A 23,822-nucleotide genomic window follows, 5' to 3' on the forward strand; every position below is an offset into this window, starting at 1 on the left:
CTCATCTTGTTCCCCAGTGTGGAATGAACCCTGACTTTTGAAGTGACTTGGCAGGGGTCTTAATGGAATGACCATTTTCTCTCACTGCTAAAAAAAGACACCTCTATGTGTGTGTGTGTGTGTGTGTGTGTGTGTGTGTGTGTGTGTGTGTCTGTCTGTCTGTCTGTCTGTCTGTCTCTGTCCCTCTCTCTATCCCTCTCCCTCTCTTTTTTGTCTCTCATGTTAGTCTTGCTCTCAAACTACAGTCCCATAACGCAATTGCCTATTGCACATCATCACTTGTATGTTGCATAAGCATTTATAAAACATGTCCCAAATAGAGTTGATTATGCCTCAGAAAATCTCTCCCTCTACCAAATATCCACATTTCTGCTGAGGGTCCTACTACTTTTTTTAGTCACCCAGGTGCAAAACCTTGGAAACATTCATGCTAACTTTATTACTCCATATTCCAAGTCTACTAAGTTTCCAAGCTTTTCTATTCTATCTTTATAATATTTCTCACATCTACCCCCTTTTACTGTACATACATCCTATTTCTGGGCTCATGCCCTTGTTACCCCTCACCTGGGCTATAGAAATTTCTTCCTAATTGATGTCCTTCTTAGTCTCTCTCCTTTAAATCCATCCTCCACATAACTGTCAAATTGATATACCTGAAACACAGATCTGATAGTCAGTGATGCACTCAAAATTCTTTAGTGGCTACCTATTGCAACTAGGATAAAAATAAAACTTTCAGCCTGTTATCTAAAACTCCTAAATATTCTGAGTCCCAAACACCCTTCTATTCTTATTTTACGTTCTTCTTTTTCATTTACTGTGATTAAAGACTTTTTGTCTAATCCTCATGCATGACATTCTGTCCTGGTCTCTTCACCTTTATAGAGATGGTTGACTGAATCTTGAATGGACACCTTCCTCATTCCTGCATCATAGAATCCCTATTTAAGCAAAGCATAACTCAGATTCTGCTCCTTAAGTAGGGTCTTTCTTCATCTCATCCAATAACACATCTCTCCTTTTAATAACGTTATAGATAAATTGCATTTATTTACTTATTTCTGGGCATGTTGTATCTCATATCTCTATACAAAGGCAACATCCTAAAGGCAAGGAATGTTGATTTTTTGTCTTTATATTCCCATTGTTCAGAACAATACCTTACAAGTTGTTGGTGCTTAAGTTTGTCAGAATGAAATAAATTCCCTCTGAGGAAGACATGAGTCTGTTCAACCCCCATTTAACCCTACTTCTGTGATTTGGGCCCAATGTCACCCTGTTTTGGGGTATCAAAGAGAGCACAGAAACTGGATTCTGGACACTAATGGGGACTACCAAAATACTCACATTATCAAACTTTCCTCAAATCTTTAAAAAGGAAGCTAGGGAGGCTACTGTACATCAAATAACTTAAGGGTGTGTAGGAAAGTTCCAGGAGGAAGACATGAGCAATTTAGTATTATAACTTCTTAGTACTGGAACTTCTTAGCCCAATCTATCACTCTTTACAGTCATGCCCTGGAGTGTCTCTGGACTTTGCTTCTTCCCTTATGAACATTCCTTAATAACCTAGGCTCTAATGCAACATGGGAGATTGGTCATCTGGGATGAAATAAAATCCATACTTCAGAGAATCTGTTTGGGAAAGTAATATTTAGCAGAACTGGTCATGACCTCTTTTGTGTTATATAATTCCACTTCAGTTTAATTTAACAATACGCTGTCCAGAAGCAGTTTAGCCAGACTTTAGTAGAAATGAAGGTATCAGGGGGCTACACTGCTAGGGGTTCATGTTTCTTATCTCCATGCCACAACATGGCCCAATCACCCCAATTGGGAGCGCCTAATTCAGCATTCCTAAAGTTCAGAGAATTCCATCTCTAAGTCCCATTTGTCTGGTATCCATCAACACCAAACACAATGCACTGCCTCTAGTAGGTGCTCTATAAAACAAAGTGTTGACTAAATGGGCAAATGCATAAGTTTTCTATAGAAGTGATACAAAAATATGTGTGTTACTATCAAACTATTTTTTTTGAAAGGGCCTGTGGAACGATGTAAAATGCACAGAATATTTCTTTCCAAGACATTTATTGGTTGTGTGATCTTGGGCAGATTACCTGACTCCTACGAGCCCAGATTTCTCCATCTGTAAAATTGAAATAATACTACTTACTACTCATCTTAGAGGGCTATGAACGGTATTTTGTTAACAGATAAGTCTTACAGGAATATTATTTGCTACTATTGTTTTATCTGCTGAGCATTTTAATGTCCATTTTCTCCTTTGAAATAGAAAACAATCCAATGTGGTTCTATTATTACCCCGAGTTCATAAGTGAGAAACCTGGATCCCAGAGAATTGAAGTCACTTGTCTAGCATAATCTGACCAGTACTTGGTAGAGCTAGGTAGACATGCCTAGGGCTTCTGACTCCTAGCATAGTGATAATTCTACTTGGTTCTATTGCCTCCCCAGTGAAACTAACTTCCCCTCTCTCATTTTGGCACAGGGGAGCAGCAGCCTTCAGTGCCAGTAGTGGACACTGAATTTGGGAAAATCCAAGGTAAACAAGTGAGACTGCAAGAATTTGACATACCTGTCCATGTTTTTCTGGGAGTTCCTTTCGCCAAACCTCCTCTTGGACCCTTGAGGTTCATGCCACCACAGCCTCCTGAGCCCTGGCAGTATGTGAAGAACACCACTACATACCCACCTTTGTAAGCTATCAGTCTTCAGATTCTTCTTGGGAAGGGAGGGGTTAAAATGGAGAAGAACATGAAGAAGCATGTTCTTGTTTTTGTCAAACTCTGAGAATCTTTCACTTTGTCCCCACCACCCTGGAAAATATTCCTATTTTTTTTGTTTTCACCCACCTACCTTAAACACTATCAGAGGATGGAGGGTTTTTTGGAGAACCTCTCAGATTTTCATGGTGGGATGCACCTGCACTGGGAAGCAATTCAGCTATTCTGAGAACTTCAGCAAACATTAGTAAATAATTGACCTGCTGCAGTTGCCAAATCTGGACAGACTCTGCTTGCACTAGTTTCTTTGCTTATTTATTTTCAAACATATCCCTGGGCACACATTACCTAGTAGGATGGCAAGTGCCCTCTTCCTTCCTTGCTCAGTCATGCCAGGACCACCCCTACTCAAAGTAGGCTCTCTAGTGCCTTAAAGTTTCTGGTGCATATAAAGCAAGTGGTTTGAAGGAATGAATTTTGTAATTACAATTAAGATTCTAGCTCTGACTCTGCTTCTTCAGAGCTGTGCAATCCTGGGCCTGTGACTCCACCTCTGTTCTGTCTCATTTCTGTAGTGGGGATGGCATAACTACTCTACTTACCCCACAATCTTGGTGTGTAAATCATATGAGGCACTGGCTTCTTGTTATAGCACAGCTAAGAGCTATAACAAAATGTTTGGGACACCAGAAATACATATTTTGTTAAAATGGGGAGGGCACAGAGAGTGAGGGCCAAGCATACTTTCATTGGGGTCTGAAGGGTAACTCTGGGGACCCAGTTCTGCATCTGGCTGGCCTTGCAGTTACTACAATGTTTCACAAAGCAGAATGAATTTTATAGACTTTCTGCCTTAATATATATCTCCCTTTTTCTTCTCTCTTCTTCCCAAGACCAGGGAGTATTTTATTCACAATGAGACAGAGAACCCAAAGAGATTATAAATATTATTATTGACAGGTGAGAAAACTGAGACGCAGGGTGGATAAGTTCAAATTCAAACAGAAAGTCAGTGGGCCATTTAGGAACTGAAAAAAAAATGAAAGAAATTGGTCAAACCTTCCTTCACTAGGGGTGAGGCGGTGACCTGAGTGGAGGAGTCAGAGGACTTGAATTATAATCTTGTTTCTAATATTTATTTCCTCTGTGACCATGGATAGGATATTTTCCCTCTCTGCGATTCAGTTTTCTCATTTCTAAAATGCAAGTCTTTAACCAGGTGATTTCTAAGGACCCTACTAGTTTTAAAAACTGCTGAATGATCCTATGTCCCCAAGTATGCTTTCCTAATATGCTGCTGAAAAATGATTTTCACATGTTTAATTGGCTAGGTGCCCCCAGGATATAGTTGTGTCGCAAACACTCTCAAGCCTTTTCTCCATACGGAATGAAGCTTTTTCAATGGTGTCATCTGAAGATTGTCTGTACCTAAATATTTATAGCCCATCTGACCTGGCAATGAAGACCAAGTTACCGGTAAGAAGCCTAGGGCTGCAGTTGGCTATGGCTTTGGAGCTGGTAGTTGAGTCATGATTCCTTCTTCTATCTTCAGTACAAGAAAATAGGGAAGCAGCCCTTGGTCTTGAGGGGCTAGCAATGGGTTGATATCCTCCCCTTTCCCCAGTGGTCAGATTCTATGACTTTAGAAAGTATTTTAGTTTTGCTTATTGCATGTTAACATGGTTATCGTTAATACAGTACTTGGTAAACAGTAGGATGTTAAGTAAGGACATTTCTTCCTCTATCTACCTCCTTTCAAGATTCCTTTGGGTTCAGTTCTGTTCTTTAGAACCAAGCAGCTGTGGACAACCCAGCAGATATATGAAGAGAGTGACCATGTTCCCCCTATCTGTTTTAGCTAAGCTAATCATCTCAGACCTTTAATCCTTAAGTGGAGAATATTGAGTTCTCTAATCACCCAGGTTTCTCTCATTTAATCTACCTACATTATTACCAAGTTGGAAGGAACTTAGAAGTTGTCTAAGCTAACCCATACCTATGTAGGAATCATCTCTATAATGTACCAGACAAATAATCATCCATCCTCTGCTTAAAGACCTCTAGTGAGTGGGAACTCAGTACCAATCAAGGGCATGTTACAGAGGCACAGCTCTATTTGTTAGGAAACATTTTCTTCCACAGATCTGGAATGTATTTCTCTGCAAACTTCTTTCTTTGTTGTAGTTCTATGGGCTGAAGATAACAAGTCTGATCCCTCTTCTCCATGACAACTTTTCTAATGCATAAATTCAACTGCCATGTCCCATACTCAAATCCTTAGTTTCTTCAACTGATTTAAATGTGGGAAATTTAATTACTTACCACTTGTCTCACCACTAGCATTGCCTTTATCAAATCAACCAGTTGGATTGAGAGAGCATTTTAATCTGTTTTTTTATGTATTAAATAAGTAATGTCAAACTCAAATAAAAAGGAGTTGCAGCTGCAAAATGATATAGCAAACCACAAATCCACATTATCTATATTGTATTATAGTTTTAGTTATTTTGTTAAACATTTCTCAATTATATTTTAAGCTGGTTCAGGCCATGCTCAGGAGCTTTGGGGGTCCATTGCAGCCTTCCAGTCTTGAACTTAACTCCGCTGGTAAATGATTCTAAGTGGTGATATAAAGGAAAAGAATTGGCATAGAGATGTACTTAGGCTGCACCCACCTAGAACTTCCATTACCATCCTGCAGCCTCACTGTGCTCCAGTTTTTCATCTTGAAACCTCCTTGCCTTGGAATTCATACTTCAGAAGTATCCTCTATCCCTGAGTTCTCTGCCTGTGATTGGATGGCTTCCTTCAGGGCCTCATTTAAGGATGCCATACCAGTCATGTCTCATTCCTTTCTATGCTGCACTCAGGACGTTCTCTACCTTTCCCCACCATAAAGTGTTACTTTTCTTCCTCTCCCTATCCCATCCAACTTTTTGCCTTCTTTTTATATGTTAAGAAAGCACAGATTTATTTTGCTCTAAGACTTACATGGTTCATTGTGTCTCCTGAGAAATCCCCCAATACCCTTCAGTATTGGGCCCACAATCTGGTCACAGTAGAATCTAGATCTGGAAGGGAACTTAAGAGGACATTTAGTCTAATCCTCTCATTGTACAGATGAGAAAACTGAGATCAAGTGGAAAAATGTGAGTTGCCCAAGGTCCCACAGATAGTAAATGGTCAAGCTTACATTTAAACACAGGTTTTCTTATTTTAAAGCTAGTGTTTCTTTGTTTCTTTACACTGTTGTATATACTCCCTCTCTAATAGTCCAAAACTGAATGAATGTCCCAAGGACAGCATGGAGGCCACAGTCATATGCAGCATTCCAGACAGTAACAAAGTATACTACTGGTACCCTTCACTTATTTCTTCTTTTGCTAATTTCTGGTTAATGGATAATGAAAGGTGTGACCAAACTGACCTTGGCTTTCAATGAATACACTTTCTAATTGCTTCTTTGTAAGAGGTTTTCCTAGAAAGAAAGAAACTTTTCCCTACTGAAATGTACTTTGAATAAAGCAATGAGGAAAACTGTTTTTTTTTCCTCCAGTACTAGTCTTTACATTAGAAGTCAAAGATTTTTTATTGTACAAAGAACTCTAGCTTGTGAAAGCATTGCTGAAGAAGGTTCTGGGAAGCTGGAGAGAGACTACATTCCTAAAGTGGACACTTGAGAGTTTTCAGGCCACAAAAGTGACCTGGGGCCTAGGGGGGCTGATTCTTGTAAACTACATCTTCTGGTTATGGCCTGTACATACACATATGCACGCAATATCTAGTGATGATGGTGTTCAATGAGCTTTGTATGTATAAACACACTCATAGATAGTTATACCAACAATACTTGCACATGTGACCACCTATCGGGGATCCTGTAGACGGGATTCCTGCTTAGGTACAAGATTTTCATTAAATGTCTTCTTGGGTCCTTCTTGATTCTGACAGTTCAAAAATCTAGTATTTATTTACACACAATCCTCCCTTGCTATACAAGATTCTTGCAGGGAGGGACACTTTATTTTTACTTATATTTGTATTCCTAGCAAAGCTATATAAACAGTGGATAAAGTGCTGGGCCTGGAGTCAGGAAGACTTGAGTTCAAATTTGACTTCAAGCACTTACTAGATGTATGACTCTGGGCAAGTCACACAGCCCTGTTTGCCTCATTTTCCTCATCTGTAAAATGAACTGCAGAAGCAAATGGCAAACCACTCCAGTATCTTTGCAAAGAAAACCTCCAATTGGTCCATGAAGAGTCAATCATGACTGAGATGACTGAACAACAACAAAATCTGTATTCCTCATGATTTGCCAAGTGCTTGGCACACAGTGGCACTTAATAGATGCTAATTGATTGTCTCACTGAATTGGCTGATTAGGACCAGTTCTGGAGCATGCACCAGTAGAGAATCTGTTGCATATGATCATGATATCCAGATATTTCTCTGGTGGATAAAGACTGAAAGGAGAACATGATGAATCCTTCTGATGTACCTGAATCATCATTCCCTCTCCTCTTGCTCCCTCTGGGTCTACCTCTCTCAGAGGAAACACAGGATAAAAATATCAGAGCTGGAAAGGATCATCAACTATCATTTAGACCAAATCCTTCAATGTACAGATAGATAAAACTTTGGAAAGGAAGTAATTTATTTCAAGTCAGAGAAGAAGTTAGTGGTAGAACCAGGTCCATAACCTAGGACTCCCAATTCTTCACTTGGTCGCCTTTCAAAAATTCAAGTGAATAAGCATGCTCACTCTGTCAGGCATTGTGCTAAGTACAGGGAATATAAATACAAGCAGAAAGAAAATCTCTGCCCTCAAGAAATTTACATCCAAAGGGAGAATGCCAATACATAAAAGGGAGCTGAAAGGGGTGAGAGTTACAGTGAATAGCATGGTATAAAAAGTACTATGAAGCTGAGTCAGTAGTTAAGCAGAGAGAAGAATGAAAGCATGGTTGGTGTGGGGCTTCTTAAAGTAGAGGTCTTAGGAGAAACAAGTCAATCAGTGGGAGAGGCTTCAGGGAGGAAGGTACTTCCAATGTGAAGAGCAGTCCTGGTGTAGAGTGAGCTTCCAAAATGCAGAAGTTTATATTGCTTGGTAGAGTAAGTCCCATGAAATTATTAACAATGCAGCTGGGAGAGAAGAAAGATCTCACCACTTTCCCAAAGATCACTGATCATATGGCCTGGGTCTTTTAGAAAGTCATTTTCTAAGGTTTCTTTAAATTTTGGATTCCTTTGACCAAAACATTTTTTCCCCTTTCATTCCTCAGGTGATGGTATGGATCCATGGAGGGGGTTTATTTATGGGTGAGGCTTCAACCTATGATGGACTGGCCCTTTCTGCCCTTGAAAATGTGGTAGTGGTAACCATTCAGTACCGCCTGGGAATCCTTGGGTTCTTTAGGTAAGATGTGGAGTCTGGCAATTCAACCAACACACAACAAATGTGAATCTTCTCTTAATACTAGAGCTATTCATACACCCCACTTTTGAAATTCTCTGACTCTTAGGACAACTGTTCTTAAAGCATGTAGTGATCTTACCTAGGCAGAGAATATTTCTACTTCCTGCTTTGCTTTCTTAGAATTGGGTATGTGTGGGGGCCTCTCCAGATGCTTCTGTAATGTAATCTCCTTGAGGTCAGGAACTGTGATAAATTCAGTGACTAATGCACTATGAATATATAAGTGAGTTTTATGAATATCACTGCCACCCTACAGTTGACCCTATACCCTATATGTAGCCAGGGTTATAAATGTATATCTGAGCAATTCAGCAAGCCTGGATTTAAAATCTTTTATGTATTCAATTTTAATTTCAATTCAATTCAAAATTACAATCTTTCTGTAAATATTGAGTACCTTATATGTACGAACTATTGTATTCAACTAAACAAACATTTATTAAAGTGCCTAATATATGCATGATTCAGTATGGGAGGGGTAGAAAAATAGGCATGACACTCATCTTGCTTCCAAGCAGTTTACAATCTAATGGGGGTTGGGAGGTACTAAATAAATATATAGCTATGATATATGGGAAGCAAGGTGGTAGAGCAGAGAGAGTACATGGTCTAGAATCAGGAATTCCTAAGTAAAACCCAGTCTCAGACATTTAGTAGCTGTATGACCCTGGACAAGTCACTTAATTCTGTTTGCCTCAGTTTCCACATCTGTAAAATGAACCAGAGAAGGAAATGGCAAACCATGTCAGTATCTTTGCAACGAAACCCAAAAATGGAACCATGAAGATATGACTGAACAACAACAACGACACATATGATGAAGAGGAGAACAAGATAAATACAAAGGGAAGGTGTAGGTAAACATCCTATGAGAAATCTGAGCAGGGCAATGTCTTTTTTAAATTAAGATGGAAGAGTATCTGGGGAGGATTTATGGAGGAATTACCATCTGCATTGAACTATAAAGGAAAAGGGACATTTAAATAGATATTTATGAGATGGGGTAAAATCCTTTCCTGGCCTGGGGGATGATATGAGTAAATTCATAGAAATAGGAGAAAGAAGGATGAAAGAGTGGGACATAGAACAATTGAGTTTAACTGAGAGAATATATAAAGAAGAACAACATGAGAAAAGCCTGGTCAGGTAGGATGGAATCAGTTTGGCTTGGGTCTTGAATGCCAATATTTACTGAACAGAGTACATTGCTTCCTTCAAATCTTACACTACATCCTACATAGGGCATTTCTTGATTTCCTCAGCAGCTAATGCCTCCTCATTGTTCCAAAATAAAATTTTATTTGATTTTTATACATTTTGTACTTCTATATGCACATGCAATTTTACCAAAAACAACTTAATCTCTTTGGGAATAAGAACTATTTGTTTCTGGTGCCTTGTACATAATAGACAGACACTTATTCTTATATGACGCATGCCTGTTGGGTCCTATGTTGTTTGTGCTGGGTATCATGTTTCCACGCTTTGCAGGACTTAGTGTTATCTCCTCCTGGAATCTCCATAATGTTTGTGGTTGCTAAACTATATATACTTTGCTATGACATGCTAGGCTTTACTTCTTTAGGGTTATCCATTGGGTTCTCTGCTCCTATCTACTAATATGAGGTAATCCCCCTAATAAATTCTCCTCCAGATAAGGGCATTAAATATGTATATTCCCTCAAACTATCCTAATACTGGGAAAGGTCTCATGAGTTACAAATATTACCTTTCCATGTAGGAATGTAAACAGTTCAACTTTAACAAGACCCTTATGATTTTTTCTTTCCTGTTTAAGTTTTCATGCTTCTCTTGATTCTTATATTTGGAAGTCAAATTTTCTATTCAGCTCTGGTTTTTTCATCAAGAATGCTTGAAAGTCCTCTATTCCACTGAATAACCATATTTTCCCCTGAAACATGATACTCAGTTTTGCTGGGTAGGTGACTCTTGGTTTTAATCCCAGCTCCCTTGACCTCCGGAATATCACATTCCAGGCCCTTCGATCCCTCAGTGTAGAAGCTGCCAGATCCTGGGTTATCCTGATTGTGTTTCCACAATATTCAAATTGTTTCTTCCTGGCTGCTTGTAATATTCTCTCCTAAATCTGGGAATTCCGGAACCTGGCTATAATATTCCCAGGAGTTTTCTTTTTGGGATCTTTTTCAGGAGGTGATCGGTGGATTCTTTCCACCTCTATTTTGCCCTCTGCTTCTAGTATATCAAGGAAGTTTCCCTTGATAATTTTTTTTTGCTTTCTTTTTTTCAAATGCTTCATTAACTTCTAGCTTACATCATTTATTGCCACAAGATTCTGAATTACAAATTTTCTCCCTGTTTTTCCCCTACGATCCCACTGGAAACCCCCTCCTCCAATATGCTCTTTTTCATATCCTCCCCCGTGACTCCTCCACTTTTCCAGAAGGGCATGGCGGATCTCTATGCTCCAGTGCCTGCATGTCTTATTTCCCAGTTACAGGCAAAATAATAGTAATAATTATACATATATATATATATATATATATATATATATATATATATTTAAACATTTGATTTTAAAACTTTGAATTCCAAATTCATTCCCGTCCTTCCTTATCACCCACTTTTACTGGGAAGATAAGCAATACAGTATAGGTTGTACATGTGTAGCTATGCAAAAATTTTCCATAGTGGATATATTGTAAAAGATTGACTATATTTCCCTCCCTCTTATCCGAACTCCCACTTGGTCTGTTCTCTACTTTGATCTTGTCCCTTTCCAAAAGTAGGTGCTTCAAACTTCCCTCCTCCCCAGCGGGCCCTCCCTTACATCATCCACCCTCTCATCCCTTTCCCCTCTACTTTCCTGTAGGATAACATACCCTATTTACTGTGTATGTCACTCATTCCCTAACCCAAATTCAATGAGAATAAGGTTGACCCATTCCCTTTTGCCTTCCTGTTCTTCCCCTCCAATGTAATCATTTTTACTTTCCTCTTCTATATGAAATAGTTTACCCCATTCTGTCTCTCCCCATCTCCTCTCATTATGTTTGTCTCTCACGTCTTAATTTCACTTTTTAAGTATCATCCCTTCCTGTTAAATTGGTCCTGTGCCCTCTATCTATGTATACCTGTAAACATATATATACACACATTCACATTTGCATTCATATGACCATATACCCTCATATATATATATATAAATTTCTATTACCTTCAACTACCGAGAAAAGTTTCATCAGTTAAAATGATCATTTTTCCATGTAGGGATGTAAATAGTTCAACTTTGATAAGTTCCTTATGATTTCTTTTCCCTGTTTACCTTCTCATGCTTCTCTTGCTTCCTGATTCTGAATGTCAAATTTTCTCTTCAACTCTGTTTTTTTTTCATCAAGAATGCTTGAAAGTGGGGTGGCTAGGTGGCACAGTGAATAGAGCACCAGCTCTGGAGTCAGGAGGACCTGAGTTTAAATATGGCCTCAGACACTTAAAACAAAAAAACTAACCATGTGACTGTAGCCAAGTCACTTAACACCAATCACCCTCCAAAAAACAAACAACAAAAAAAGAATGCTTGAAAGTCCTCTATTCCACTGAATGACCATATTTTCCCTTGAAACATGATACGCAGTTTTGCTGGGTAGGTGATTCTTGGTTTTAATCCCAGCTCCTTTTACCTTCAGAATGTCATATTCCAAGCCCTTTGATCCCTCACTGTATAAGCTGCCAGATCCTGTGTTATCTTGATTGTGTTTCCACAATATTCAAATTGTTTCTTCCTGACTGCTTGTAACATTTTCTCCTTGATCTGGGAATTCTGGAACATGGTTATAATATTCCTAGGCATTTTCTTTTTGCACTATTTTTCAGGAGGTGATCAGTGGATTCTTTCAACCTCTATTTTACCCTCTGGTCCTAAAAACATCAGGGAATTTTCCCTCAGAATTTCTTGAAAGATGATTTTTATATTCTTTTTTTTAATCATAGCTTTCAGGTAGTCCAATATTTTTTAAATTATCTCTCCTGGATCTATTTTCCAAGTTAGTGAACTTCGCAATGAGATATTTCACATTGCCTTCTATTTTTTCATTTTTTTATCTGTTTAATAAAATCTTGATTTCTCATAAAGTCACTAGCTTCCATTTGCTCCAATCTAATTCTGAAGTAATGATTATCTTCAATGAGCTTTTAAGATTCTTTTTACATCTGGCAAATTCAGCTTTTTAAGGCATTCTTCTCCTCATTGCCTTTTTGGGCCCCTTTTGCCATTTGAGTTAGTGTGTTTTTTAAGGTATTATTTTCTTCAGTCAGGTTGTTGACTCTCATTTTATAATCTTCTTTCATTGTTCTTATTTCTCTTCCCAGTTTTTCCTCCACTTCTCTTATTTAGTTTTCAAAATCCTTCTTAAGGTTCTCTATGACCTGTAACCAGCTCATATTTTTCTTTGAAGCTTTGGAGTTCTGACTTCCCTGTCTTCCTCCTGTTCCATGCTTAGATCCTTTTTGTCCCCAAAATAGGAGTATAAAGTTTTGTTGCTCTACTTGTTTTGCTTCCCTCATTTGCTCATGTTGCCACTCAATGTCTTGACTTTTGGGTTTTTGTCATAGTAAGACTCTGCTACCAGACAGGGGAGCTTCGTATCAAATGCTGGGGTTTTCTCAGCTGCCAAAGGTATTATTTGGGTGCACTCTCTGAAGCTTCCACATGCTTTGGCTAACTGGTTGCACACCCCACTACCTCCACTCTAAACCACAATCCAGATCCAAGCAGGTTAAAGCAAGAGTGATTACCCCTCAGACTGGTGGTTTAGTCCCCCTACAATCTTCAGGCCAGGAGATGAATCAGCCATGTGGCTACGGCTGCACAGCAGCTGAGCTTCAGCCAGTTTTCACCCCAGGGGCAAAGGCCAACCTCACTCCTGAATTACTGGATCCCAAAATCCACACTGCTCTGACCTCTCATTTTGTCCTTAGCATCTTTGGGTTGATAATTCTGGAAAATGCCACAACTGCTGGTGATCTGAAGTCCCTCTAGCTGGGGGCTGGTCAGACCCACCCTGAGGCTAAGACCTAAGGCAAAAGCAGGGCTGTGGTTCAGTTCCCAGAGCGCTGCTGGCCTGCTGGGCTGTCCTCAGCAGGAGGTTAGCTCCTCTGTGTCATTTTTTGGGTCCTGTAGCTCCAAAGTTTCTTCAGAGTCACCTTTTACATGAATTGGAGTTGGTGGAAGCTGTAGCCCTGCGGATGTCCTGTTTCTGCTCCACCATCTTGACTCCACTCCCATATAATTTCTTAAAGGATAATTTCTGGGCTCTGTTTTTTGATGATGGCTTTTAGGTAGTCCAATAATTTTTTAAATTATCACTCCAGGATCTACTTACCAAGTCATTGTTTTTTTTTTTTTTCCAATCAGGTATTTCACATTGCTTCTATTTTTCATTCTTTTAGTTTTCTTTTATAATTTCTTAATTTCTCATAAAGTCCTTAGCTTCCACTTTTTTTTCCATTCTAATTTTTAAGGAATTGTTTTCGTCCAGGGAACATTTGGAGTACCTTTTCCATCTGGCCAATTCTGTTTTTTAAGCATTCTCCTCCTCATTGGCTTTTTGGACATATTTTGCCATTTGGGTTAGTCTGTTTTTAAAATTGTTATTTTCTTCAGTATTTTGGGGTCTCCTTTAGTAAGCTGTTAACTCATTTTTTTCATGCCTTTCTTGCACCACTCTAATTTCTCTTCCCAATTTTTCCTCTACTTTTCTTACTTGATGTTCAAAATCCTTTTTGTGCTCTTCCATAGTCTACGATCCATTCATATTTTTCTTGGAGTCTTTGGATGTAGGATCTTTGACTTCATTGTCTTCTTCTGGTTGTATATTTTGATCTTCTTTGTCATTCTGTAGGTTCTGAAGCTCTAGAATTTGTTTAGAGTCATTTTTACAGGTATTTGGATGTTTTTAGGGGAGAGATGAGGCAAGTCCCTGATTTTATTCTGCTATTCCACCCCCATAAAAAACAATTTTTAGTATTCTGTTAAAAAAAATATTTTGAGTTCCAAATTCTTCCCCCCTTCTCACACATCCCTTTCCTTGAGAAAGTAAGCAATTTGATAGGTTACATGTGTGCAGCCATGCAAAGCATATTTCCATATAAGCCATATTGCAAAAGAAAACACAGACCATCCCAGCAAAAAAAAAGGGGGGGGGAGAAAGTAAAAAAAAACTATCTGTCTATCTTTATTCAGACTCTGTCAGTTCTTTCTCTGGAGGTGGATAGAATTTTTCATCATAAATATTTTGGAAATGTCTTAGATCATTGAATTGCTGAGGAGAGGTAAGTCATTTACAATTGATCATGTAGTATTGCTATTACTGTGTACAACATTCTCCCTTGGTCTGTTCACTTCACTTTTTATCATACAAATCTTTCCAGGATTTTCTGAAACCCATCTCCTTGTTATTCCTTATAGTATTCCATCATAATCATATGCCACAACTTGTTAAACCACTCCCCAATTGATGGACATCCCCTCAATCTCCAATTCTTTGCCATCACAAAGAGAGCTGCTTTTTTATGTACATTTGGATAATTTTTATGTACATTTGGATAATTTTCCTTTTCTCTGATATCTTTGGAATACAGATCTAATAGTGGTATTACTGGATCAAAGGGTGTACACAGTTTTATAGTCCTTTTGGCATAGTTCTAAATTGCTCTCCAGAATGGTTAGATCAGTTCATAACTCTCCCACCAGTACATTAGTGTCCCAACTTTTCCACATCCCCTCCACCATTTCTTTCATATTAGCCAATCTGATAGATATGAAGTGGTACTTCAGAGTTGTTTTAATTTGTATTTCTCTAATCAATAGTGAATTAGAGCATTTTTTTCATATGATTATAGATAGCTTCGATTTCTTCTTCTTTAAACTACTTTTTTGTATCCTTTTACCACTTGTCAATTTAGGAATGACTCATGTTCTTATTGACTTGATTCAGTTATCTACATATCTGAGAAATCAGGCTCTTATCAGAGAAACTTGCTATAAAATCTACCCCATCTCCACTTTCCTTCTAAACTTTGCTGCATTGGATTTGTTTGTACAAACACTTTTTAATTTAATATAATCAAAATTATCCATTTTATTTCTTATAATGCTATCTCTTATTTTGTCTCAGATTCTTCCTTTATACATGGATCTGATGGTTAAGTATTCCATGCTTCCTTAATTTGCTTATGGTATCTCCCTTCTCTCTTTTATGTTTTAATCATATATCCTTTTGGACATTATCTCAGTATATGGTGTGAGATGTTGGTTCATATTTAAATTTTGCCAAACTACTTTCCAAATTTCCTAGAAATTCTTCTCAAATAGTGCATTCTTGTTTGCAAACACTTGGATTTTTGTATTTATCAAGTGCTACATTACTTTGGTTATTTACCAATGTGTATTGTGTATATAATCTATTCAACTGTTTCACTATTCTATTTCTTAACCAGTAACAGATTGTTTTCATGATTATCATTTTGCAATACCATTTGAAATCTGGTGCTAGTAAGCCACCTTCCTTCATGTTTCTTTTTTTTTTATTGATTCCCTTGATATTCTTTACTTTTTATCATTCCAGATGAATTTCATTATTTTTATTATTTATTATTTTTAGTTTTTTTAGCTCTATAATTTTTTGTTAATTTGATTATTATGCCACTGAACAAGTAAATTAGTCATTTTGATTATATTGTCTTGGTCTACTCATGAACAATTAATATTTTATCAATTGTTTAAATATGACTTTAACTGAGTGAAAAATGTTTTGTAATCATGTTCATATAATCCCCAAGTTCGTCTTGGAAAATAGACTCACAAGTATTTGGCTACAGTTATTTTTAATGAATGTTTGTTTTCTCACTCTTCCTGCTGGACTTTTTTGGTAATTATTTCAACTAATTCTTATCTGATTCTCTAAGATTCTTTAAGTATTTTATCATATTATCTGCAAAGTATTGCAGCTTTATTTTTATTCATTATTTTTATTATTTATTATTTTTAGTTTTTTTAGCTCTATAATTTTTTGTTAATTTGATAAGATGCCACTTAATAAGTAAATTAGTCATTTTGATTATATTGTCTTGGCCTACCCATGAACAATTAATATTTTATCAATTGTTTAAATGTGACTTTAATTGAGTGAAAAGTGTCTTGTAATCATGTTTATATAATCCCCAAGTTCATCTTGGAAAATAGACTCACAAGTATTTGGCCATAGTTATTTTAAATGAATATTTGTTTTCTCTCTCTTCCTGCTGGACTTTTTTGATAATTATTTCAACTAATTCTTTAGCTTATTCTCTAAGATTCTTTAACTATGTCATCATATTATCTGCAAAGTGTTGTAGCTTTGTTTGTTCAGTGACTATTCTAATTTTTTAAATTTATTTTTCTTCCCTAATTGCTATAGCTAGCATTTCTGGTATGATGTTAAATAATGGTGGGAATAATCGGTAATTTATATTCTTGCAAATTTTCATCTATTTCACTTACATTGTCAGATTTATTAGCATTAATTAGGCAAAATAACTTTTAATAGTTGCTTTAATTTCATCTTCAATGGTGAAGAATTCACCCTTTTCATTTTTTATACTAGCTCTCACCTTCTTTAAGTGTGTAGTTACTGAGTCAATGAGTGTCCACACTTAGTCAGGCAGCCAATCAAACCCAGAAGAATGGGCCCAGGATAAGATCAGTTTTATGATTATGGGTCAAGGAGTCAATTACCCTGCTCCTTTGCTTTTCCTGGAGCAGATTTGTAGCCCATTATTCTAGACAATAGTCCAAGAAGGTAGCAAATTATCTGTAATATATTTCCATTACAACTGTGAATGGGATAGTATGTCCTACAAACACATTTCATGGACTTTGCCCAAAATAGCCATAGGAGTGATGTGGAGACTTTATGGATGGAAACTTCATGCTCTGAAGAGCCTATTTTATTGAAGAATATATATATATACATATGTAAAATGAGGGCAAAACAAAAGGTTATATGAAGCACTTGGAGCATATTCTTTCCATTTCTTCTAAAAAAGTCAATCCTATTTGATTCAACTCTGCCCAGTTTAAACATGGTACCTTCCTACTGGTATTGTACATTGAGTATAAATAAGTATTGACAACAAAAAAAGCATGAACAGGGGGCGGCTAGGTGGTGTAGTGAATAGAGCACCAGCCCGAGAGTCAGGAGGACTTGAGTTCAAATCTGACTTCAGACACTTAACACAAAAATTGGCCATGTGACCTTGGGCAAGTCACTTAACCCCAGTTGCCCTACCTTCCCCCCTCCAAAAAAAAGTATGAACAGAAAAAGATTGAATATCAACAACAACCAAAAAAATAAAGTTAATTGACAAATGGAGAGTGTAAAGTAAAAATTCTTAGTTGTTGGAATTCAAAGGATGGAAAAATCATTATGGGTTTTGGCATTCATGCTTCTTAGATGAGGTAAGATATGAATTGGGTCTTTTCAGACAGGCAGAGACATTTTGATCTCACCCTCATAATACTTACATCTAATGAGAAAAGAGGACCTGCACAAAAATAATAGTGTGGAAGATTGATCTGGATTTACCAGAGATATATAGGCTCAATATTCCTTATTACCAATTATTCCTAACAGTAACAGCTAGCATTTTCAATGCTTTACCTAAGCCATTAGACCCCTTAACAGCCTCCTTATGTAAGTGTTATTATTGTCTCCATTTTACAGATAAGGAAAATGAGGCTTAGCAATTAGATCACATATCATCACAAGTCAAATTTGAACCCATTTCTTTCCTAACTCCCTAACTAACCAGCCTAGTACTCTTTCCACTATACTATACCATGCTGCCTTCAATTTCATGATCCTCACTCGCCCCTCTTTAGGATTTATATGATTTATATTGTTTTCTGACATTTATTCTCTTTTTTAATACAGCTCTCTCCTCTCACCTCTTCTTCCCACCTCTCATTTCTTCTCCTCCCTTATAGCACTGGAGATGAACATGCTCGAGGAAACTGGGGTTATTTGGACCAAGTGGCTGCACTTCGCTGGGTCCAGAAGAACATTCGTAACTTTGGAGGAGACCCAAGCTTGGTGACCATCTTTGGAGAGTCAGCAGGAGGTTTTAGTGTTTCAGCATTGGTGAGTTTTCAGGGTGCCAGGCCTTTATTGAGGACAGTAAATCTTAACAAAGAATGGGAGTCCTACAAATGAGCAAAATTGGCCATGCCTCAAGATTCTGATTATAGATAGCTAATAATGAATATTTATGGGGGTATTGAGTGTTTTTATTTTTCAAAATGGTATTATTTTATACTAACAATGACAAAAGTCACATTTTTAAATGCTTTAAAATCACTTTCCTTAGAACTACACTCTCAATTAGGTAGCCCAAGCATTATTGTTCTAGTTTTATAGATAAGAAAACTGAGGTTCAGACAGATGAAGTGGCTGTATTCTCACTCTCATGATGTATATTAGCTGGGACTTAAGCTCATCTACAGATTCCAAATCTAGTACTCTTTCCATGCATGCAACATATACTAAGCAGTTGAAAATATCATGAAAATCTACTCAATTTCCCCCTAAGATAGCACAACCTAACTTTATGAAGCTAGAAGGAGGACTATTTTGTCCGTAAGCAACAGCTTGAGGTGAAATAATGTCATCTAGAATGGTACTCCAATCTTTTAGCAACTTTTTTTCTTCCCCTGCTATCAGCTGCCTTCTCTCTCTAGTCTTCATTCTCTATCTACCTATTACTTCCTTGCTTCCCACAAAAATTCCCACATACCACTGTATCCTAAAAAATACAAAACCCTCATTTTATCTAACCATCTCTGAAATCTATCATACTATAATATCTTTCTCTTCTCAGCTTTAAAAAGCTCTTTACTTGATGCTTCTGATTTCTCTCCTCTCATTATATCCCAAGTTCTTCCATAATCTGGGTTCTAACCTAATTACTAAACTGAAACTTCTTTTACCATGTTACCAAGGATGTCTTAATTGTCAGGTCTGATCATCTTTGCTCTCAATCTCTATCCTTCTTGACCTCCCTTGGATAATCTCTCCTCTCTGGGTTACCATAATATAACTTTCTTTTGATTCTCTGCTTAACTGAAAGGTCCTCAGTTTCTCTTGTGGTATCTTCATATCCCCAAACTGTAAATATCCCCCAAAGTACTATCTTTTTTCCCAATATATACTATTTCAATAGGTGATCTTGAGAGCCCTAATACATTTAATTGTCATTTCCATACAAATAATTTCCACATCTATATATATTTCTTTGAGTCTAAGTCACCAATTGCCTATACAACATCTAAAAATTATTGTCACAGAGGGTCTCAAGGTCAAAATGACTAAAACTGAACTTATTATTGGTTTCCCCCACCCACCCTGAAACTTTGATCTCTTCAAAACTTCCTTATTACTCTTAAGGATATCATCTTTCTTCTAGTCACGTAGGCTCTCAATTTTGGCGTCTGTCATTGTTGACTCCTCCCTCTTACTCAACCTGATTGTCCAGTAATTTGCCAAATGTTTCCATCTATGTCTCTATAACATCTCTCATATCCAACCTCTTCCTTTTTCCTTCACAAAACTACCACCCTAGTTAAGGCCCTCATTACTTCTCACCTTGATTATTATAATAACCTTCTAATTCTCTGGCTTAAGTCTCTCCCAACTCCAGGAGATCTTTCATATAGTTACCAAAGTGATTTCCTAAGGGATAGGCCTGATCATGATACCACCCTACTCACTAAATTCTTTTCATTTCCTGTGACTTCTAGGTTCAAATATAAAGTCCTTTATCTGACTCTTGTAGCAGCAAGCACCCCAGCATCCCCAGGGTGGCTGCCAACACAGGTTCTTAGATCTGCTTTTCTAAAAGAAAACAACTCAAAAATGGGTTAACAAGCTTACTTTAATCAATCAGACATATATCATTTACCTAGTTCAGGGGAAAAAGGTCAGCACCCCCAACTTCAGAGTATACAGACAGAAGTTACAAGACAGAGAAACCTATCAAGCAGACAGGCTTTGAAACTGTCAAATCATTACATCCATACCAAATCACAGTTACCAGAGAGCAAAGAATCAATATCTGGGTTTTCAAAGCTGTGGGGCTCTCAACTCCTGCCCAGAGTCTCATCTGCTCAAATAACACAACACTTCTCAAAGTGAGCCCCAAAGCAAAGCCTCACATCAGGGATTATATAGCTTTTGCCTGCGTCAGAAAATGTAACCACCCTCTTGACCCACTGCCCAATCACACAGCATCAAGGTACGGGCATTCCTGAAAACCATGCCTCCTGCCACAGCCTCCATGTGACCACATTCAGCCTATTAGGGGGCAGAGTATATTTTCAAATCAAGGAAAGTTCTCAGAGTCTCTTAAGCCTATCAAAGGGCCTAGGGGCAGGGAAGATCTTTAAATTTGCATTTCCATTACACTCTCAGAACCTGGACCCTTTGTACCTTTCCAATGTTTTTACACTTAACTTTATTTTATAATCCAGATAATAATGGTTTAATTGCAGTTCCTCAAGCATAGCACTCTATCTCCCAACTTCCTATCTTCATACTGGTTTACTTTTCATCCTCACCTCTTAAAATCCCTGATTTCCTTAAAGATTCAACACCAATGCTACCTTTTGTACCTGACTTTTCTCAGTTATTAAAATTATAACCTCTCATATTATCTTGTTCCTACCCTGTTTATATTCTGTCAGTACCTATTTATTTAGATGGTGTATCCTCCAATCAAATGTGAACTCCTTAAATTATGGATAGGTTTTGCCTTTCTTTATATGCCCAGGGCATGACACAGTGCATAGCATATAAGGTGTATTTACCAAATGCTACTATGCATTATGGTACTGTGGAAAACACAAAGGTTACATAATACATGGTCTCTGCCTTTATGTAGCAAAGGGGAAAGACAAAAAGAGATAATTTTACTTTTCGGTGTGATTCTCACTTATTGCCAGTGACATGGCAGACTTGTAGTTTTGATTTTTCTTTTTATAAATGTTTTATTTAGTTTATTAGCCATTTCAATACCCCCATTCAGATTGACTCCAACCTCCTTGTAAATTAGAAAGACAAATAAAAGCATTTGTTATAGTGACTACATTAGATATTAGAAACAATATGCTGCTCTAGTCTCTTCTGTCTCTTTACTGTGAGGGAAAACACCACCTGTTTTCAGGGACCCACAGTGGTGTTTCCATTACTCTGATATCAACTTCATTTAGTGATATTCCCATTTATATTAGACACTGTACATATTATTTTCTGAGTTCTGCTTATTTCATACTGTATTAGTTTGTATACAATCTTCCTATTTCTTTGAGCTCCATAAAATAATGATTTTATGTTTCTTAATAATATTCCCTTACATTTGCATACTTATGCATATATGAATGAATATTAAATGAAGTTGAGACAAAAATGTTTAAAGTTACCGCACAGATTGGCATAAATCAATTTTAAGATGTATAGCATTTTAGAAAATGTACAGCATTTTAGAAAGGGGGCAGCTAGGTGGCACAGTTGATAGAGTGCTGGACCTGGAATCAGGAAGACTCCACTTCCTGAGTTTAAATCTGACTTCAGACACTTAGTACCTATATGATCCTGGGCAAGTCATTTAACCCTGTTTGCTTCACTTTCCTCATTTGCAAAATGAACTGGAGAAGTAAGTGGCAAACTACTCCAGTGTCATTGCCAAGAAAAACCCAAATGAGGTCATGAAGAATCATTCCTGAAAAACAGCAATTTTTAAAACCTTTAGAAAAATTGGAATATTTTATCCTAGGTTCTCTTTTACCCTAGCGTTCTCTCAAGAGGACTCAGATAATTTGTATGAAAAACATATTTCCATATATATATTCACTCACAAATAATATTATATTTTATTATCACAAATAAATGTTACATAAATAGGCATCTATATATATAAGATACATGTATACATATATGAACATGTGTATATAGATACACACATTCATGCTTATATGCATACATAGCATTTTGTTTCATCCAGTCTCCAATTGATGGCCACTCATTTTCACTAAAGGTATGCATTGCTGCTGTGAAAATTTTGGAATATATTAGAGACTTTTTTTCCTGGCTTTTACTTATTTTAGGTATATATACTGGAGTGGGTATACTGGGTCAAAGACTGAAAAAGTGTGAAAAGTCACTTTTCTTTCATTATTCCAAACTACCACTTCACAGCTCCAGGAGCAATGCATTATGTACATGTTCCCCACCCCCTGCCCCCAGGCCCTCCAAAATTGTTTGTCTCCTTTTGGTATCTTTGCAAATTTGCATGACTTGAAGAGAAATCTCATAATGATTTTGTGTATCTTAAGTGTTTTGAGACATGTTTTTGAAAATTCTTTTTGAGAGCAATCTGGTAGTAGGTAGTACATTGTCAATCTTTTCACAGATTTTATAGTATTGTTAGATGTTTTGAGAAACTGGAAACACTAAATGTTCAACAAAAAGGGGATTTTTTTAAAAAGGGGTAATATTATTAAATAAATTGAGGTCAATCAGGCAATCAACTAGAATGTATGAAGTTCCTACTATGTGCCAGGTATAAGTTAGGTGCTTAGGACACAGAACAGGGCCTACCCTGTAGGAACCTGGCATATAGTAAGTGCTTAATAAATCCTTCTGTCTGACATATATAGATATATTCAAGATGTATTTCAAATGAATGGAACATAATTTGGGATGCGATGAAATTCTACAATACAATTAATATTGATATATCTAAGGAGCAGATTGGAATCTGGAAAGACCCTTATGAAATGGTGGAAAGAGTAAAAAGCAGAACCAGAATGGAGTACACATTTATGAGGTTTAAATTACAAAAAATGAATGAGAATGAATAGACAATTCTAATAGGGATTTACGATGGTTGAAATAAGATGATACTTTGGTGAGTCAGTTATTAAACATTTATTGAGCTCTGTGATTTTTATTGGTTATATAAAGAAAGACACAAGATGTAAAGAAGCTTGCAGTTTAATGGGAGAGACAACATGACAACAGTTATGTAGAAATAAGCAATAAATAGTATAAATTAGAAATAATCAACAAAACGAAGGCAGTAGAATTAAGGGGAATGGGAAAGGTTTCCTCCAGAAGATGGAAATTTTCCTGGAACTTGAGGGAAAACAGGAAGTAGGAATGAGGAGAGAGAGCATTCCAGACATGGGGCACAGCCAGTAGCAATACTTGAAATTTAATGATGGAGTATCTTGTTCAAGGAACAAGGAGCAAGGAGGCTAGTGTCACTAACTCACAGAGTGTGTGAGGAATGGGGTTATAAGGTGCAAGAAGATAAGAAAGGGGTGGGGCTCGCAATGGAAGCTTTTATCAGCCTAACAGATTATTTTATAGTTTGTGATCGAAGTGATAGGGAGTCCCTGGAGTTTATTGAGTTGGGAGGGAGAAGGTGTGACATGGTCTGACCTGCATATTAATACTCACTTTGACAGTTGAATGGAAAATGGACTGGAGTGGGAGAGACTTGGGGCAGGGAGGATCAACAAA

The 23,822-nt window shown here is 37.2% G+C and overlaps 1 protein-coding gene across 2 annotated transcripts in view; it reads left to right on the top strand.

Moving 5' to 3' along the window:
• LOC138157033 (liver carboxylesterase 1-like) overlaps positions 1-23,822 on the top strand; it is a 280,580-nt gene that overhangs the window by 16,056 nt on the left and 240,702 nt on the right. For both annotated transcript variants that reach the window (XM_069082453.1, XM_069082452.1), the window contains exons 2-5: positions 2,516-2,723; positions 4,082-4,226; positions 8,036-8,169; positions 18,233-18,386. In XM_069082453.1, coding sequence (XP_068938554.1) covers positions 2,516-2,723; positions 4,082-4,226; positions 8,036-8,169; positions 18,233-18,386 — 641 coding nt within the window. The remainder of the gene's footprint in view (positions 1-2,515; positions 2,724-4,081; positions 4,227-8,035; positions 8,170-18,232; positions 18,387-23,822) is intronic.

This window comes from Petaurus breviceps, unplaced genomic scaffold (genome assembly GCF_028583685.1).
Source record: "Petaurus breviceps papuanus isolate PSGF00001 unplaced genomic scaffold, PetGlider_PUasm1.0 171, whole genome shotgun sequence".
Classification (NCBI taxonomy): domain Eukaryota; kingdom Metazoa; phylum Chordata; class Mammalia; order Diprotodontia; family Petauridae; genus Petaurus; species Petaurus breviceps.